Genomic DNA, 19,171 nt, shown 5'->3' on the forward strand with positions numbered 1-19,171 from the left:
TGAAGAGTTTTTAGTTTTGGTGGGTTCTCAGTAAAAAGGTAAGAAGATGAAGAAGTGAAGGCAGTTTACGTAATTTGGTATACCGATAATGTCAGCAAAGGGTCATTTGACATTATTTTTTAAAAATGGATCATTTGATATTTTGGACCTAAAAATTGGGTCATCTGTACAAATTTCCCCATATATAATTTTTTTTTAAAACCCTAAACTCTAAAAATAATCAAATAAACCTTTTCCTATTTTTAAAACCCCATAACTTCCTCATGAAATATAATATTCCCTTTTTCCTTCCAAAAAATAAATCTCTTAAATCTCCCAACCAAACAAACTTCTAAACTTAAATTAAATCTCCAACATCCTTTATAAAAAAATAAAATAAAACAAAACATAAATCTCTTTTCAACCCAAAAATAAATTCCAACTCAAAAATTTCAAAATACAAAAGTCCCAAATAACACAAGATACTCAAATGGTACAATTACCTTAAAATTTTAGGACGTCACAGTATTTGAGTTATTTTGAAGCAATGTATTTTTGCATTCTAATTTGTACTTAATTCCATTATTTTTGAAGTATTTTGGTCACTTACTAATTAGTATTTTCAATTATTGAAATTATTTTTACTGTTTTTATATTTATGAAACGTTTCTATCTTTTTTTTAAATGAAATTTTAAATTTGGTTGTTTCTCTTGTCCTTTTTGTTATTACATTTCATTCCAAACCCATCTCACGAGAGGCTCAATATCGGGCCATGTTTAGCAGGCCCATATTCCATTCTGTAATCTCAACGAAGCCCATAAGCCCAATACAAAACCTTCGTAAAACCTTGAATCCCCGCCCCCGTTGGGTACATGGTTTCCACTTTACAGTTCTCTTCTTCTTCTTCTTCTTCTTTCCAAGACGAGCTCTCTTTGGATCTCATCCATGGATCAGAAGCTCTTGTCCAAAGTCTTAACACGCTATGCTATAGCTAGCCGATCTTACCACACGAATCGGTTGAAAAAGGCCACTCTATATGCGAAAATTAGTCCACTAGGCGATCCTAGCATCAGCGTGGAGCCGGAGCTCGACTGTTGGGTTCAGGAAGGGAAGAAGGTACGAGTCGCTGAGCTTCAGAGAATCATTCACGACCTTCGTAAGCGCAAGCGTTTTACCCAAGCTCTTGAGGTTTGAATTCTTCTTTCTTGAAATGTGCTTTGTTTTGGTTTGAATACTTAGATATGGATGAAGAAATGAACTGTTTAAAAATGATGCATCGTGTGAGAACTATGTGCCGTTTAAACGAGCCTCACTTCAAATGTCGGGATTACGGTGAATGGCGTTGTATCAAATTATCAATAGATTTAGCTTGGAGAAATGGAAGGCACGTAAATTTTTTATGCTAAGAAGTTAGAAGCTCCTTCCTTACGTTCTTTGATTGAGTGAATTTGTTTGAGTAACTTCATTAGTTCTTAGAATACGGACTTTCCAGAGATGGAATTATGTCATTTCTCCCCTGTATAATCTAGAACATGATTTCTCTAGCAAGGAATTTAACTCTTTGTAGATAATGACTGAATGGCTGAAACAACATGTTAGCTAGAAATATGTGGATTTGAACAGGTTTTTCGTGGACTTTCTTTGTAATTGAAAGATGGGTGTAAATGCAGGTGTCCGAATGGATGAAGAAAAACGGTGTCTGCATATTTTCACCCACCGAGCATGCGGTGCAATTGGATCTGATTGGCCGAGTAAGGGGTTATCTTTCTGCTGAAAGCTATTTCAGTCAGTTGAATGAGCAAGACCAGACTGGTAAAACATATGGTGCTCTCCTGAATTGCTACGTTCGGCAGAGGCAAGTGGAGAAATCCCTCTCCCATTTGCAAAAAATGAAAGAGATGGGTTTTGCAACTTCACAGCTCACTTACAATGACATTATGTGTTTGTATACAAATGTTGGCCAGCATGATAAGGTTCCTGAGGTGCTAGCAGAGATGAAAGAGAAGAATGTTTCTCCTGACAACTTCAGCTACAGAATCTGCATCAATTCGTATGGTGCAAGACATGATCTTGAGGGGATGGAGAATGTATTGAAGGAGATGGAATCTCAACCTCATATTGTCATGGACTGGAACACTTATGCAGTAGTTGCAAACTTCTTTATAAAAGCTGGTCTTACTGATAAGGCAGTTAACGCCTTGAGAAAATCAGAAGAGAGACTGAAGAGTAAGGATAGAATTGGCCATAACCATCTGATCTCCCTTTATGCCACCTTAGGGAACAAGGAAAAGGTGTTGAGATTGTGGAATCTGGATAAAACTGGTACTACGAGATTCATCAATAGGGACTACATCACAATGCTTGAATCTCTGGTAAGGCTAGGTGAACTTGAAGAAGCTGAAAAGGTGCTGAAAGAGTGGGAATCATCTGGGAATTGCTATGATTTTCGAGTTCCTAACACTGTCATTGTTGGATACATTGACAAGGGAATGTGTGAGAGAGCTGAAACACTGCTTGAAGACTTGATGGAGAAAGAAAAGGCTACCACACCAAACAGTTGGGGTGCTGTGGCTGTTAAATATCTGGACCAGGGCGAGAACAAAAAAGCTGTAGAGTGTATGAAGGCAGCCCTTTCTCTAAATATGGATAAAGGATGGAAGCCTAATCTTCGTGTGATCACAAGTGTATTGAATTGGCTTGGTGATAAGGGCATTATAGAAGAAGTAGAAGCTTTTGTAAGCGCATTGAGGTCTGTCATTCCAGTGAACAGAGAGATGTATCATGCCTTGATAAAGGTTTATATAAGAGCTGGGAAAGAAGTAAATGAGCTGTTAAATCAAATGAAGTCTGATAAAATAGATGAAGATGAAGAAACACAGAAAATTCTTGGCACTTGGGAAGAAACAACTGAAGGTAAGAGCATTGGCTGATTAATTTCTTATTGTATCTCATATTGATTCTGTGTTCATCAGCCAAATCTTTCTAGGGTTTCAATAATGCATGAGCTTGTTTATCAAATTCTTCACATGAAAGGAGTAAAAGTAGCTGATTTTATTTCCAAGTTTGCTGCTTTTGCTGTTACCTAATCTTTGATTTAAGTTTGGTGGGTTAATCAAGTGTTGGCGAGAGTTAAAGTATTTGGTGCATGCAGAGACGATTTTGTATTTCGTACAAAGGGGGGGGGGGGGGGGGGGGGGAAACGTTAAAATGGTGAACTCAATCAAGAATTTAAGATGAAGTAAGATAAGTGAATTTAGATAAGAATCACCATCAAGCATCGATTAAGTGGATCCTGTCGGGTAATGGATTGCACAAGTAGGTTGAAGTGCCTAGAACACATCTATTAAATTCTATGGAAGGCATGAATTTGTTTGTCATGACCTATCATAGATTAAAATAGGTAAAATTACCAGCTAAGTCATTTAATTTGATGTTTGTATTTATTTGGTATATCAATTTTTAAGTGTAATAAATTTCTAAACTTTCAACTTTATTATCTAGGTTCTTGTATCTTTAATTAATAAGTCCCTAAAAATTCAAAAAACGTCTCAAATTAATTAAAATATTATATATAAATCTGAATTTTATGTACAATGAAATTTTAAGCTTTTAATTTTGTGTCTAGTAGATTCGTGATTTTTTTAAAAAAAAGTTTACACCATTTGATAACCATTTTGTGTTTTGTTTTTAGTTTTTTAAAATTAAATCTATGAACACTTCCATCCATAAGTTTCAAATTTTTTTAATATACTTTCTACTAATGTTTTCAAATATCAAGTCAAGTTTTAAAATCTTAAAATAGAATTTCACTAAGAATTCAAGTATTTCTTTAAGAAAGATGAAAGTTATATATATGTATATTTTAAGAAACCAGCAACTAAAACGGAATTGTTTTTACTAAATTTTTAATTGTGAAAGTTCATTGTAATTTAACTGAAAAAATGTTATTTAGATATTAAGAAAATTCCAGAACTTCCCATCTTTTCAATGAGTATGAAAATGGGCTGTAGGAGTCATGAACCTGCCATTTGAATCTGAACAAAAAAAAATCAGGAGAATTTTGCCGCACCAACGTCAGAGATTAACCAAATTAACGCTTTCTCATTCAAGTAATTGCCTTATGGGCAGTAAACTTGACCATTTGTCTATGGTACAGTGGATCAGATCATAATCGATTTTTTTTTTCATATTCCCTGATGTCACATCAACATGCTTTTAAGAACAGTGTGAAACCCACTAATGTTAATGTGAGATCCTAGTATTTAGAAAAACAAATGTGAATATAAAGAATATGGTATCACGATAGTATTGAAAAATTTCCAAAGAAACAAACTTCAAGGTAGATTGTTAAACTTCATACACTTATTAAAACAGTGAGTTCAAAGAACTTGGGGTTGGAGCATGGAAAATACTTCCATTCAAATAGATCAAAGAACCAATGAATTGGAGCAGCTGCTTCCTGTATTGTTTTAGTTCAACTTCCTTGTCATCGATAAATATGTACATAATCTATGTGATTAAAGTTAGTCCAAGAGCAAATGGATAGTGTACTTGCCATGACCAAAATAAGTTGATATCTACTTGATAAAAGCAACCGTACAACCGTAGTTCATCGGACTCTCCTGATCATACTTAGCGACACGCGGATGGTTTCTCAAGGTCTTGACTACATGTTCCTTAACGGCCCCTGTGCCCATTCCATGTATGATAAAAAGAACTGAATTTGGTCCTCTTGAAGAAATAGCCATATCAAGGTGGTAAGAAGCTTCTTCTACTCGCATACCACGTAAGTCGACTGTATTCTTCGAAGTCTGCACAACAGGACCATAGGAATCTCCATCTTTACCTCCATCTGAACCACTAACGGATTCTCTACCCTGTCGACCCTGCACTGACAACCATGGTGAGATGATTTGCATAAGTCTGCATGCATCACATACTTGTGATTGTTAAGTATAGCAGCACAACCATTTCCAAGTATGAATTTTATTGCCATGTTACTGATGAAAATAGGTTGATAACCAGTCAAAGATTGGGAAAGATAACCTAAACGCCAAAATAAAATCATGGGGAAAAAAATGAACAAATATAAGGTAAGGTTGCCTTCCTTGATTGAAGTTGCATATAGTTGAAAAACTCGGGAATCATTCGATTGGATAATGTTGGAGCTAACTCGCCCAATTCTCAGCGGTAGCTAAGAGTGTTTGGGGTACTAAGTTGAGTTATGAAGTCTAAAGTTAATATGTTGAAATCAGGAAGCCTATGTTTGGGGTGATTGTGAAGATAGAGCTCCTAGATAAATGTGCAAGCAAAAAAGAGAAAGAGAAGTTGATGAAATTTTTCGATAAATGTGCAAACTTCAAAAGTGAACACTATTGAAGTTGGTGGAGTTTAGTTATTTAACACCGAAGTCGATGGGTCAAGCACCCCTTATGTGCACGCAATTCAGATTTACAAAAGATGGTGCTTAAAGAGTGACGGTTAATAGAAGATATGATACCTGTCTCTTAGAGTATGGAAGAGTACTAGCTGCAGCTTTCTTCTCACTATTTGGAAGAGCTTTGACGCTGCTTTTCTTCACTCTGACCTTAATTTTACCATATTGCACGAGGATCGTTTCTTCGCCATCAGACGCTTCAACCACAGTGGCTAACTTATTCCCAAGACCAGTTACAAACACTTGTTCACCTAACTGGGGTGTATAAGAATTTGCATTTGCAACATTGAGGCGGGAATCATTGGTTGGACTACAAGCTTCACAAATTGAGGCAATAGCGGATTCTGCCTTCTTAATCAATGAACTTAATTGATTAGTACCAGCAATTTTCAATTGCTCTTCGAACTCCTGAACGACAGTTTCTATCTTGGACTTTATTGCGGCAGTTTCTTGCTGAGCTCGTCTAGTTTCAAGAGCCATAAGAGCTTGCTCACGCTTATCAAGATCTTTTGCCTCCTCTTGAATCTACATCAATGAGTTTAAAGACAAGATGAGTAAGATATGTCTATAAATTGATCTATACCATAAGGTGTTGGATTGCCGTTGGTTATGCAATTCTTTTTATTTGAGAAATTGTGCAGCATCCTGATGAAATCTTTCAAAGCTTTTCCAATTGAATATGCAACCATTCGTGCACTCTATAGAGACTGAAAACCGTATGTTAAGAGCAAAAGATGAAGTCACAGAGGATCAGCTATCACCCATCAGAACTTAACCTTGATCACATGACCAATACAACCAAGCCAAAGACCAATTGACCACATGAAACGAGGTAATACTCGACAACATAGAGCGCTAAGACACATAAGGTGCACACAAGGTATGAATTAATTTACCTTTCTGAGACAGTTTCACTGACACAAATAAGCAACTAGCGGGCAATTTCAAAATGCAGTTGGGGAAAAAAACCAATAGATAAATGGAAGCCTGCAGATTCAAAAATTTCAAAAGATTTACCTCTTTATAAAGTGCAGAAATTTCTGCATGAAGAGATGCAGCTTTCTGTCGTTGAGCTTCCAATTTATCTCTTTCCTCTATTAGTGATTTAAAGAGCAAACCTTTGCGTTCATCCTGCGTTTCTGGTGTAAGATTCACCATCCATTTCTTTGCACGTTCTATTATAGCAGGATCAAATCCAATAGCTTCAGCAATGGTTAAAGCATTTGAATTTCCAGTATTCCCCCAAAGGATCTTATAGGTAGGTTTTAAAGTTTCTAGCGAAAATTCCACAGCTGCATTCTCAAACGAAGAGTCACTATCTTTTATGCGAGTCAAATCTGCATAATGAGTAGTCACAATAGCTAGGTTAACACAATTTTTGAGATATTGCAAAATGCTGGTAGAGAGAGCCACGCCTTCTGAGGGATCAGTTCCACTGCCAATTTCATCAATAAGGACTAGGGATTCATCCGAGGATACTTCTAATATTTTACAGAGCCGTGAGATGTGCCCACTAAAAGTTGAGAGGTTTTGCTCTAGAGACTTCAATCAAGAAAACAACGTCAGACTTAAGTTTAACTCAAAAAGCTGATAGCACAGTTGGAAGACGAGAGCATTTTACCTGGTGATCTCCAATGTCAGCCAGAACAAGATCAAACCATGGAAGTTTTGGTTGGTTCTTAGCAGGCAAGTACATGCCAGCCTTAGCCATAAGAGATGCTAGGCCCAGAGTCTTAATGGATGCAGTTTTACCTCCTGTATTAGGCCCTGAAATCACGACCACTCTAGTTTGACGCTTAATTTTAATGTCTATTGGTATTGGGAAATCAGTGACACTTCCTAAAAAACCTTCACTAACGATCACATTATCCCTCTTGTCGAATTGACCTACATTTGCAGAGTAAGATAAAGCATTGTCTGAGGAACTTGTAAGAGAGTAGCTGAGCAGCAATGGGTTCTGAATAGCATCAATATCTACGGATAATGTATTGTCAGTTATACTAGAATTTAAGCCTTCATACCCCTTGGCTGAGAAACATGGACAAACCCCACTCATCCATCGAGCATATGCAGCCCTGGCCAAAGCAAGATCAAGTTCAAGAATTCTATCCAACAAATATCTTATATGAATTTCTGACTCTGATATTTCAGTTGAAAGCATACCCAAAATGGCTATTTCCTCAGCCTTCTCAGAATTTGAAAGCCTAACTTCCATGTTGTTTAAATCCACTGCATTTTTGGGTTCCATAAAGTATGTAGCACCAGAATTGCTGGCGCTCAAGAGAATACCATCTGAAACCAAATTTTTGTGAGTAGCTCTAACAGCAACACACATTCTAGATCGGCGCTTTGTTATAAGAGGCCGATCAATCCCACGAGCCTGATAAATCTTAAAGGACACTTCCTTTAACAGAGAATCTAACTCTTCCATATTTCTCTTCTTCTCCAAGCGAATGAGCTCTAAGTCTTCACTGGCTCTATCAAGAATAATTGAGTAATTGCAATCGATACAAAATTCAATTTTCCTCTCCAATTCCACCAGGAAATCGCAATTCTGAAGTATTGCAAGCAAGGGCATGAACCTAACAAATATAATTAGACAGATCAAGTCGTGTTAACTTCTATCCATATTATCTGTTCACGTTTCATTTCATCCAGTAAATTTTCCCATGACAGGAGCAAAGGGAATAAGGATATCTACTCAAGGCTTAAGATGTTCTGAACTTCTGAATATTTATTCTTCACTCCTCTTTCTTGTTTCTAATTATCGTTTACGACAAAGAAAGAGAGGAAAAAGAACAAAATGCTTCACAAATTTCACGAGAACATTACCTATCTGAAGAATGGCCACCAACAGCCAGGGCCTGCAGTTTCTCAAACAACTCCCTAGCAGCTTTCAGAGTACGCCGCACCGAACACAGTTCAGCTATAGTAAGCAATTTGCCAGAACTCGCGGAATTCAAAATTCCAGAGACATCTTCTATTCCAGAAAAATCCAACTGTATGGAAACCACAGCTTCAGCTGCGGTCGTCTGATCCAGAAGCTTTTGGCTCTCCTCTCTCGTCCGGCCGAAGCGGACGTTAGCCTTCTGAGCAACGTCAAAGCCCATAGAGGTGGACGTAAACGTGGAGAGTTGCCTACAGATAGAACTCCATTCTAAGACCCTAAGGGTTTCATTCTGGAGGGCCTGTGAAGTAGCGATTCGAACGGACACCGATTCATGAGTGCTGGAGAGTGAGAAAACGGGCCTGAGAACTCTAGGAAAGCTGCAAGGTGCTTTTCTAATGGCGACGAAGCTGTAGCTGATTTCCATTGGAAGGATGAATCTGGTGTAGAGTGGATTTCAGAGAGAGTATCTTATCCAGTTCAATCGTTGAGTTTTCTCCATTGGCGTTGGCATGAGCAGGCTTCGGTTATCCTCAACAAATACAAATGGAGGTGAGAGAGTGCCCAGCGCGAGATTAGAATTTTCGACGCCATGTATTTCCTTCGCACAGTCAAAACAATACGTCGTTCTTCCACTAAATTCTAACTTTTAAAATCAAAACCATGATGACAAAATTCTAACTTTTTCTAAATTATAGGACTAAATTTATATTTTTCCATTAAGGGTGTATTTAATAGGCGTGTTGAGTTAGGTTGGGTGGACTTAAAATCCCACCTGATGTTTGATGGACGCTTAATAATAAATCGGTGGGTTTTAAACCCATCGTTTTCTTCCCTCGTTTCATGCCTCATTGGTAGGTTCATTATTTCGTCCCTCCCTTTTCTCGTCACACGTAATTAATCACCTCTCTCTCTTCTCTCATCTTCTCCCTTCTTCCGCCGTTTGGTTTCTCTTCTTTGTCTGGTTTCTTCGTTCTCCCATCCGACTGAAATGGATTGTTTCTCTGCTTTGGTTTCTTTGTATGTCTTTCTTTTTTATTTTTTTGTTTCTCTGTACGTCTCTTCATTTCTTTGATTTGGAATGGATTTTTTTGGCTTCTTTGTATGTCTATTCCTGATGTTCTTCTTTCTTTTCTTCTTAAATCGGGTAGATACGAACAATTTTGTTGTAGATCTAACGATATTTCGATAGATCTAACCCTTTTCTTATTAGATCTAACTATTTTTTATTTTATAGTAGATTTAGGTTTATTTTGGTTTAGATTTTTTTTTTTTTTTTTTTTTTTTTTTTTGCGATTACTTTGTTCGACGCTAAATATTTGTATTAAATTCGTCTTTATTTCCTCATGCATGTTTGATATTATTTTCCAATTTCGATTGTGAACTGTCCAAAGCAAAACCTTGATAATTTGTTTCTTCCTACAGTTTACTGCTCCATTTGCTCGAATGAGTTATATTTTTTTTTATCCATTTATATGTTATTAAATTTGTCTCTGTTCTTTCTCATGCATGTTTGATATTCTTTCTTGGATGTTTGATATTCTTCGTTGCATGTTTGATATTTTTCCTTCCATGTTTGATTTTTCGATTCGGGACTGTCGAAGGTTCTACTTTCTGATTCCAATTCCGATTCCGGATTGTCCAAAGAAAACCTTGATAATTTTTTTCTTCATACTGTCTACTGTTCCACTTGCTCGAATGGGTTATATTTTTTTCTATCCATTTATATGTTATTAAATCAGTCTCTGTTCTTCCTCATGCATATTTGATATTCTCCCTTGCATGTTTGATGTTCTTCCTTCCATGTTTGATTTTTTGATTCGAGACTGTTGAAGGTTCTATTTTTCGATTCCGATTCCAGACTGTCCAAAGCAAACCTCCAGACTGTCCAAAGCAAACCTTGATAATTTTTTTCTTCCTACTGTCTATTGTTCCACTTGCTCGAATGGGTTATATTTTTTTATCCATTTATGTGTTATTAAATCTGTTTCTATTCTTCCTCATGCATGTTTGATATTCTTACTTGCATGTTTGATGTTCTTCTTTACATGTTTGATGTTCTTCCTTGCATAGTTGATATTCTTCCTTGCTAACCTTTATAATTTTTATAATTTTTTTCTTCCTCTTACAACTACTATCTCCTGTTCTTTCCACAGATTCGAATGGGTTATATTTTTTTTATCCATTTATATTGTATTAAATCTGTCTCGGTACTTCTTTCCCTTGCTCATATCTCTGTTTTCTGACTGTTTTCCATACCCTTGCTCATTTCTGTTCTATTTCCTTACTGTTTTTCATACTTTTTTTTTTTTTATCCAGATTTCCTCTTGTTGCTTCAATATTAAATCATGTGTTCTTCCCTTACCGTTTTTCTTATGCTTTTCCATCTAAATTGGAGGCAAGTTAATTCCTGGTAGGGGATGCTGACTGTGTTATTGGAGCTTGGTGGGGGTCAATCCACCCAAGAACAAGTCTGCTTTCTATTTTTTTCTCTTGAAGATCGATGATGATTGGAAACTATTTTTTAGATTAAAAAAGGGCATGCATCTCTATTTTTCCTAATCTTTTGAATGATTTTTTTTAAAATTTCCTTTGAATCTGTTTTTCCTTATCTTTTGAGTATGATTTCTGTTTTAGTTTTATTTCCTTTCAATCTGTTTACTGAGTGAATGGATTTTTTGCTTCATTCCATTAAATTTGTTTTCAGCGTTCAAATGAATTTAATTTGTGTACATTTAAAATTGACTTCAATTTTAGAAGTGTTGAAATTATTTATTTTATTTGCTTGGAGTTGGATTTGTTCCAATGAAATAGCTTTTTGAAATCCTGATGTGTTCTAATTTGTATGATATATTATGTTGTATTTATGTCCTTTTATACTCAACTACCAAATTAGACCTGAACATTACTTAATTTATTTATTTTTTAATATGGGTTTATTGTTTGAATTCATTGAGGTTAGGTGCACTCTAAGTTTATCTAACCTTCCACACCAACTCTATTTATTGTATTCTCTACTTATATCTCAATCTGTCCTCATATTTTTTTAGACTTCTCTACAGACTCCTTTGTAAAGTGTGTTGATAAGTCCTTCAACCTTCCTTTTTATTTCAACTTTCTCTTAAATCCATTTTACATTCTAGTATGTGTTGTTTGGCTATTGCAAAATACATTGTTTCCTTCTTTCACCTCTAACTTCAACTTATTCCATCCATATAAGGTGTGCTTCCTTCTTTCCTTATAATCGAAGTAAGATATGTCGCTAACATTTTCTTGTTTTTGTTAGGCCCTCAACCGATTATTTTGTCCCCCTAGTTGTAGACTGTCTTCACCATCGCTCACTCCGAACATAAACAAAGGTATGATCTCGTATATTTTATTACTACTTCAATCGTATTAACATACACTATGGTCTAACTGCACTTCTTTTTCTTTCGTGTAAGACCCAAACTAATCGAACATACCTTTCGTAACTAGTTCGAGGTTTGTAAGTTTTAAGTTCGGAATGATCTTCGTTACTGTCTATTCTTTCTTCTACTTGTTGGGGTCTGTTTACTTCAAATGTATTATGGTTATGTATTTTAGACTTGTATGTTGGACATTTTCCCACATTTTCTCCCTTGTGAGAATGTGAGATTTTTTTCCCCTCTGTTGCTTGAGGAAGACTATGTCGAACACAAAGTTATTAGGAAAAATATTATCTTGTATTGTTAAATTTTGGGTTATATCAATTTAAATCTTCATTTATTGAATGAATTAATTTAAATCATAAGTTTTATCAAAAGTATATTAATTTACATCTTCCATTATCAAAAGTATATTAAATGATGAACATAGTATCAAACTTATAGTTTTGTTAATTAAATCCCTACATTTTCACAAGCAAATGAATTTGAACTTAGAACTTTGTTAATTACTTCCATTCAAACGTATAACTTTGTTAATTAATTCGGATGTTTTCAAATATTAATCTTGCATTAATTCTAATTGTTTATTTTATTAATCTAAAAATAATTATATGTTTTGAGTAATTTTTAAAATAAGTATAAGGAGTTACGAGAAGTCATTTTTATTTTACGGTTTAGAATGTTCAAACTAAATTAAGTTTATAAGTTTACAAGTTTGAAACTATACTTTTATTAATAGTGAAATAAAAGTTTGAAATGTACAAATGTATTATTTATTAATGATGAAATAAGTATACTTTTATTATTAGTGAAATAAGTATACTTTTACTAATAGTGAAATAAAATTTGAAATAAAAGTTTTAATAGTGAAATAAGTTTAAAATGTACAAAATGAAATAAGTTTATAAGTTTGAAACTATACTTTTATTTATAGTGAAATAAAAGTTTGAAATGTACAAAATGTATTATTGATTAATAGTGAAATAAGTATACTTTTATTATTAGTGAAATAAGTAGTGAATAAAAGTTTGAAATAAAAGTTTTACTAATAGTGAAATAAGTTAAAAATGTACAAACTGAAATAAGTTTATAAGTTTGAAACCATACTTTTATTTATAATGATGTTTTTACTTATATACTTTTTAAGTTATAACTAACATTTTAAAACTATACGCATGAAATAATTCAAACAACATATATTAAAACATTGAAAAAAGGAAAGACATAGAAATAAAATGAAAAAGGTCTTATAATAAAATTTGAAAATTAACTAGGCACATGAAAATCCAAATATGTCAAGTACTATAATACTTGTTGACTTTTGTCACTATTACGTAGAGACATTTATAATGTGTCAACTAACATATCTAGTTGTACACTTTAGTTTTTTTTTATAGGTAGTAAAGGGTTGTATGAGGTGTCCTTATACCATAACCTCTGCATCCTAACTCCAAAAAAAAAAAAAAAAAAACCATTCACTTCAAGGTTGATTACTAGTATTGACTTCCCATGTTTTGAAAATTTAGGTAGATGGGAAAACACAAATTCTATGTCGTTTTCATTGGTCATATCCCAGAGATCTACCTATTCTGGCACGAATGTCATGGACAAGTCAGTGGGTACAAGAGGGCATTATACAAGTCCTATGAAACATTCGATGCAGCGGAGAACACGTATAAGTCTTACAGTACAATGCATATTGGACAAGTTAATGACTAGAGTGTAGGACAATGTAGTACAATTATTGTAACTATAATAGGCTTCGTTTTTGGGATGATTGTAATGTATACTTGGCTCGGGATAGTCGGATATGAGTGATGCACTAGGTTGTCACGACTTGTCATTTTGTAATTAAACCAAAGTTCACTGATTCTAAACATAATTCATCCTTTTAAGATCTACATACTTCCCCCATTACTCTAGTAAGATGGAGACTATTCGGGAGTTGTTTAAAATCATAACAAGTATTACTAAGTCTCAAAGACAAGTATTCTTCACTTTGGCAACGTTGCTTAACAATAATAGAATGATAGAATAACAACCAACAAACGTTAAGACACTGCATTCAACAATTGATGTTCTTTCGCCTTATTTACGAGAGTAACTTGGCGTGTCGTGAAAGTACTCGGATGGATAGAAGGACGCTCATGATTTTATGCAACATGATTAAAATGACAAGATGTTTGGAGCCAGGTAGACATGTTGGTATTGAAGAGATGGTGGCAATGTTCCTACACATTCTTGTGCATGATGTGAAGAATAGAGTAGTACGAACACATTTTTCAAGATCTAGTGAGACGATTTTGAGATATTTTAATGCAGTTCTTAAAGCAGTAGTACAGTTACACAAAGTGTTGTTGAAAACCCCTGAACCAATTACAAGTGCATGTATCGATGGACGATGGAAATAGTTTAAGGTAGAAAAGAAGTTCCAGTACCGTTCTATAAATGCATCCGAAATAAATTGTGCCAACATCTTCTTGAATTCTCATGATTAAACAATTTCAACAGAATTTCTAAGGGCATTGTACGACACGTACATGGAAGTGAATGTCGGTGCCATATATCAACCACGATATAGGATGAGGAAGTGGGAAATCGCCACAAATGTTCTTGCGGTGTATGACCAAAACGAGAATTCATCTTCGTTATGCCAGGCTGGGAAGGCTCGGCCGCTGACTCTAGGGTCTTGAGGGATGCAGTTGCACGACCAGACAGATTGAGGGTTCCAAAGGGTATAAAAATCACTCATGTACATAAGCAACATTCAGTTACTCCATTAATAGATATGTATTACAATCCTAAAAATGGTACAGGGTACTACTATCTGTGCGATGCTGGCTACCCTAATGCTGAAGGATTTTTGGCTCTGTATAGAGGGGAACGCTACCATCTCTTAGATTGGCGTGGAGCAAGCAACGTACCGACAATACTAAGAGAATTTTTCAACATGAAGCATTCGTCGGCAAGAAATATTATCGAGCGAGCATTTGGACTTTTGAAGGGTCGATGAACAATTCTTAGGGGCAAATCCTTCTACCCGGTACAAGTCCAATGTCGAACGATAACTGCGTATTTCCTGATTCACAACTTAGGGGCAAATCCACCTATATTTCAATCCCAAAAAAACATATATTTTATGAATTTTTTTTTTTTGAAACAGCACATGTTCGACAGGTTGATATTATTTTTGTGATCTTCTGAACAATGTTACTGTACTACACCACATTCTCACCATCATTATCAAATGGAAGGTAATTATCCTATGTACAATTTCAGTTCCAGATATACAATCCATATTATATAAAAAATAAACTGTTAAGTTATCCAATTATTCAACGTTCATGTGTACGATATGTGAAATAATAATGTTAAGTTAGCAAGATTCAATGTATATACATACAATATACCAATTCATTAGTAATTGGGATAATTACCTTCAATATATATACATACATTCAATATATATACATACAATATACAATATACCAATTGAGATTGTCCAGTTTATGTCATAAATGATTTGACAAAATAGGTGTATAGTTGAAAATTAATCAACAATAGCAAAACATAAAACTAAAAAATCAAAAATGAAATAAAAAACAAAAATAGAACTAATCTCATTCACAAAAAACTGCATCTGATACCTCAACTCAACTTAACTCAACTCTGCACTCAAACACAGATTTCCAAACTCAACTCAACTCAACTCTGCATACCAAACACAAACAATAATTATCAACTCAACTCAACTCTACACAATAAACACAGACTATTTAACTCTCTAGATAATAATCACCAACTCAACTTAACTCAACTGTTTTTATCACGTACCAAATACTTCCTGAATGATTTAGGGTAGAGGTTTGAATCTCTTAAAAAAAAGGTAGAATTAAGCACATGGCTTAATCTAGAATCACCTCAATGTTTTTATTTTTTTAAAAAATATATTTTACTTTAAAGAAATATTTCATTGATTTAATGAGGAGAAACTCCAACATCAAGAGATGATTACAGGAAAACTCTCTAATCGTAAAATGAGTAATGAATACTTAGATTTGCACCAAATAAATATTGTAGATTAAAACAGTCAGAAAATAATAAAGAGAAAAAGTGATAAAAGTATGTCCATGTTAGCAAAGAATCTTTTGTTTATTTTCATTTTAGCATAAAAAATATTGAGTGGAGATTTAAAACTCCAACTCAAGGAAAAAAGTATACTGTCTTAACTAATGAACTATTTTCATCCGTTCATATTGGTACATGAATGTCTTGTTATGCAGAAATAGTAGAGGAGAGATTGACCTTGGGCATGCTAAACATTTTCAAGTTTAAACCATCCAAATTTAGTGGTGGGTGAAACTTTTCAATGTAATAGTAAACATATTTAGTGTATGAATGCTATTTTTTTGCACCAATCATCATTTTACAAGGAATAATTTTTTTAGTTATATAAGGGTGGAGATTCAAATATCTAATTTTCTTGTCGAGATTATACACCTAAATTAGTTAGGACATGTTCAAATTGGCCAATAACTTTTGAATTGTTACCTAAGTGATTGTTATATAATTGATAATTGATGTGCTAGAAAACCTAAACCTACCGTACCTCTTGCTCTATGCCCAAGTGCAACAATTCATACTCTTTTAAGCAACATCGACAAGTTGAGCAAGATGAAAATTGGGGGATTACCTTGTTTCTCTAAGTTTGGTGGCTAAGCCTAAGATATTTATTTGAAAGATGATCAGAGAGAAATGAATCTTTACGAAAGAGGGATACCATTGACCATTTCAATGAAATTTGATTAAGGAACCTGTCTCCCCACAAAGAGTGCAGTTCTAACATTCTAGAGCTGATCTTATTATGTAAATGAAGTCTAGCACAAATATCAGTATCCTTCATAGTTTATAACCAAACATTTTTTAGAAAGTAAAAGTATTACCCCTTTTATTCTATACATCATAAGCGCATGGAAGGTACTAATGAAGTCATAACATGAAGACTAATGGATATCAAAGTGCTAGTCAGTTACTCTTGCAAGGATTGGAGTACCGCAGGCAGTGGGAGCATGCTTCTCTTCGTATACGAGTTGTCCTCTTACAAAAGTGGCCAAAACTTTTCCAGACAGTCTCATTCCCATATAGGCTGAAATGCTCTATGTTAAAAAAAAATGACAAGAAAGAAGCAAGTCAGCATAACTGCAGAACAAGCCAACAAAGCTCGTAAAAAGGAGATTTGGTTTTAGTTTTAAGGAAAAACAAACTTTTGCTTCATACAGCAATTTTTCATCTAAAAGATTCTTTGCGCATGAAGTATGTACCATTTATATTTGATGCTTCTGAATCTGTAGAGTTAAGGCTCCATAACCATTTGGTTTTTGGTTTTCAAATTTTGAAAATTAAAGCCTATAAATACCCCTTCTACTTCAAAATTTCTTGCTTTGTTAACTACATTTTATCAATGTTGTCAAAGATCAAATCAAGTTTTAAAAATTAAAAAATATATATTATTTTTGTTTTTAGAATATGGCCAAGAATTCAAGTATTTTACTTGAAAAAGGTGCAAATTATTGTAGGAAATTGAGAGGAAATACTTAGATTTTCAAAAACTAAAAACCAAAAATTAAATAGTTGTCAAACAGGACCTAAGATGTTGGAAGTCCAATTCAAACCAGGGAAAATTGCAACTTGAAACAAGTAAAAATGGATATATGAAGAGGAAACAGAGGTGAAATAGAAAACCGGACATACGGGATGTTTCAGATATATGGGAAACTTGTCATTGACATCGTACTCCTCATCTGGTGCCCATGCAACAATATCTGCATGCTTTCCAATAGCAATAGCTCCCTGTAAGATAAAACTAGGATTTCTTATGTCAATGAGTTAGGGTCGATTGCCAGTAATCAAGCATCTCCACTGAACATGGTAGTATATATATCATATTTGCCTTGAAGGTGCAATCGAACTGGCTATTATGTCATTGTTCGTACATTTATATGCAACTTTTCCACCATTAATGAAAACAAAGCAAGTTATTTAGGCTATTTATTGTGATTCAACTCATGATAGATTCATAATATAACAAGCTCATGAAGAAGTTAATAAGAGTATCTCAATCTATTCTGCCCAAAAGTGATCATGTAAAACTTGATAATAGAAGTATGAAAATATTGTGACCTTTAATTCTAGACCAGCAAGCTTGGCAGGCCGCTCACTCCACCACAAAGCGAGTTGCTCCATTGTTACTCCACGTTTCTTTGCGTGTGACCAGGTTGCAGAAAGATCAAACTGCAGATTCTCAAGAAGAATTGATGTCACTATGGAAAACTTGACGAGGGATTTTCAAAAATGGAAAAATACAGAAACTATTTACACAAAATAGCAAAATTTAATCTTCTTTGATAGAGGCTAATAGAGACATCAGTGTCTATCAGTAATAGATACTAATACAAATCTATCATTGATACTATGTGATAGACGTTGATAGAAGTCTATCGGTATTTATTAGTGTTTTTCTTACTATTTTTAAAAATAGTTTGACATTTTTTCTATCGATGAAAATTTCACAGACTTGATTGACAGTTAATTTTCTTGTCAAAGCATCTATTAACACAACTAGCACAAGGAATCCACGTCTTTCTTCCAGTTTGTATCATGCAGAATATAAACTAAACGCATCTGCCAGTGAAGTGTTACGACTAAGGGACCAGCCCCATTTCAAATCTCTCTCAAGGATGTCAACCTATCTTAAATGGCGAGTAGTAATTAAGGGCATGGATATAAATGTCTGAAAACCTAACGATGCAAGTCCAAATACAATTCGTAGACTGTTTTATCAAAGTCAGCAACAAGATTACTCATCGTCAACTAGAAGTATAATTTTCAGTGTGCATAAGTTTGTTCCATACCTAAGAGTGCAAGGAAGGGAGGGGGAAAAAAACGGCAGATGGCAGTGAGAGAATCTAAAGTAAATATTGAATCCTAACCTGCAAAGATGATATACCGCCCCAAGCCTTCAAAAAATCCCCAGAATCAGGTAGCTTCAGATCTGGCAGTGTTGGCGAATGATCAGAACTTAACATGTCAATATGTCCTTCCTGTAATGTTAATTTGAAACAGATGCAACATCAGAGACGATTTAAGAAACATATAGCATGCAAGATCTACAAAAACACCGACCATTAAAGCATCCCATAGTTTTTCTTTGTTGGCTTTATCACGAATTGGTGGAGCACACTTGAAACGAGTATCTCCATCTTTTATATCTTCCTCTGAGAAAGCTAGATAGTGGGTGCATGTCTCAACTGATACGCTATCTCCACTCCTTTTTGCTTCCTGTGAAAATAACATTCTTCGTGCTTTTCATTTTTCAGCTACCTAAGACGGAGTAGACTACTCTTGGATGCAGTAGCATAGTACAAAATATATCGAAGTGGAGCTTGATATGGATTAGACCC

The 19,171-nt window shown here is 34.6% G+C and overlaps 3 protein-coding genes across 8 annotated transcripts in view; 1 reads left to right on the plus strand and 2 right to left on the minus strand.

The window, feature by feature from the left end:
- The first annotated feature begins 835 nt into the window (after nucleotides 1-835).
- On the plus strand, nucleotides 836-13,614 carry LOC120082515 (Tetratricopeptide repeat (TPR)-like superfamily protein). 3 transcript variants are annotated; one of them, XM_090316536.1, is made up of 4 exons: nucleotides 836-1,168; nucleotides 1,651-2,893; nucleotides 11,591-11,663; nucleotides 13,238-13,614. In XM_090316536.1, exons 1-3 carry the CDS (start codon nucleotides 926-928, stop codon nucleotides 11,617-11,619), a joined length of 1,515 nt encoding a protein of 504 aa, XP_090172662.1. In that variant the 5' UTR covers nucleotides 836-925; the 3' UTR covers nucleotides 11,620-11,663; nucleotides 13,238-13,614. The 3 variants fall into 3 exon arrangements, with proteins under 3 accessions (XP_090172662.1, XP_038893647.1, XP_038893646.1); XM_039037719.2 differs by lacking the exon at nucleotides 13,238-13,614 and adding an exon at nucleotides 11,748-12,019; XM_039037718.2 differs by lacking the exon at nucleotides 13,238-13,614 and having other exon boundaries at nucleotides 11,591-12,019.
- On the minus strand, nucleotides 4,262-8,930 carry LOC120082513 (DNA mismatch repair protein MutS, type 2). Of its 2 annotated transcripts, none has more exons than XM_039037716.2 (5): nucleotides 8,250-8,930; nucleotides 7,039-7,999; nucleotides 6,435-6,959; nucleotides 5,481-5,942; nucleotides 4,262-4,866 (listed from the first exon to the last, which is right to left on the minus strand). In XM_039037716.2, exons 1-5 carry the CDS (start codon nucleotides 8,729-8,731, stop codon nucleotides 4,558-4,560), a joined length of 2,739 nt encoding a protein of 912 aa, XP_038893644.1. In that variant the 5' UTR covers nucleotides 8,732-8,930; the 3' UTR covers nucleotides 4,262-4,557. The 2 variants fall into 2 exon arrangements, with proteins under 2 accessions (XP_038893644.1, XP_038893645.1); XM_039037717.2 differs by having other exon boundaries at nucleotides 4,262-4,871; nucleotides 8,250-8,927.
- A 2,929-nt stretch (nucleotides 13,615-16,543) lies between the features above and the next one.
- ALN (allantoinase) overlaps nucleotides 16,544-19,171 on the minus strand; it is a 30,221-nt gene continuing 27,593 nt past the window's right edge. For 2 of the 3 annotated variants that reach the window (XM_039039648.2, XM_039039650.2), the window contains 5 exons: nucleotides 18,894-19,049; nucleotides 18,701-18,811; nucleotides 17,892-18,002; nucleotides 17,463-17,561; nucleotides 16,544-16,867 (listed from right to left, as the gene is read on the minus strand). In XM_039039648.2, coding sequence (XP_038895576.1) covers nucleotides 16,733-16,867; nucleotides 17,463-17,561; nucleotides 17,892-18,002; nucleotides 18,701-18,811; nucleotides 18,894-19,049 — 612 coding nt within the window. In that variant the 3' untranslated portion in view covers nucleotides 16,544-16,732. Of the gene's footprint in view, nucleotides 16,868-17,462; nucleotides 17,575-17,891; nucleotides 18,003-18,700; nucleotides 18,812-18,893; nucleotides 19,050-19,171 lie in introns of all 3 variants that reach the window. The other variant, XM_039039649.2, reaches the window with a different exon arrangement.

This window comes from Benincasa hispida, chromosome 8 (genome assembly GCF_027475165.1).
Source record: "Benincasa hispida cultivar pf3 chromosome 8, pf3_genome.v1.1, whole genome shotgun sequence".
NCBI lineage: Eukaryota > Viridiplantae > Streptophyta > Magnoliopsida > Cucurbitales > Cucurbitaceae > Benincasa > Benincasa hispida.

Coding starts and splice junctions, on each gene's coding strand:
- LOC120082513 (XM_039037716.2), bottom strand. CDS start 8,731: ATGGAAATCAGCTACAGCTTCGTCGCCATTAGAAAAGCACCTTGCAGC. Junction 8,000..8,249: donor GGTGGCCATTCTTCAGATAG/GTAATGTTCTCG, acceptor TATATTTGTTAG/GTTCATGCCCTTGCTTGCAA. Junction 4,867..5,480: donor TTCCATACTCTAAGAGACAG/GTATCATATCTT, acceptor TTGTCAGTGCAG/GGTCGACAGGGTAGAGAATC.
- LOC120082515 (XM_090316536.1), top strand. CDS start 926: ATGGATCAGAAGCTCTTGTCCAAAGTCTTAACACGCTATGCTATAGCT. Junction 1,169..1,650: donor GTTTTACCCAAGCTCTTGAG/GTTTGAATTCTT, acceptor GTGTAAATGCAG/GTGTCCGAATGGATGAAGAA. Junction 2,894..11,590: donor TTGGGAAGAAACAACTGAAG/GTAAGAGCATTG, acceptor TGTTTTTGTTAG/GCCCTCAACCGATTATTTTG.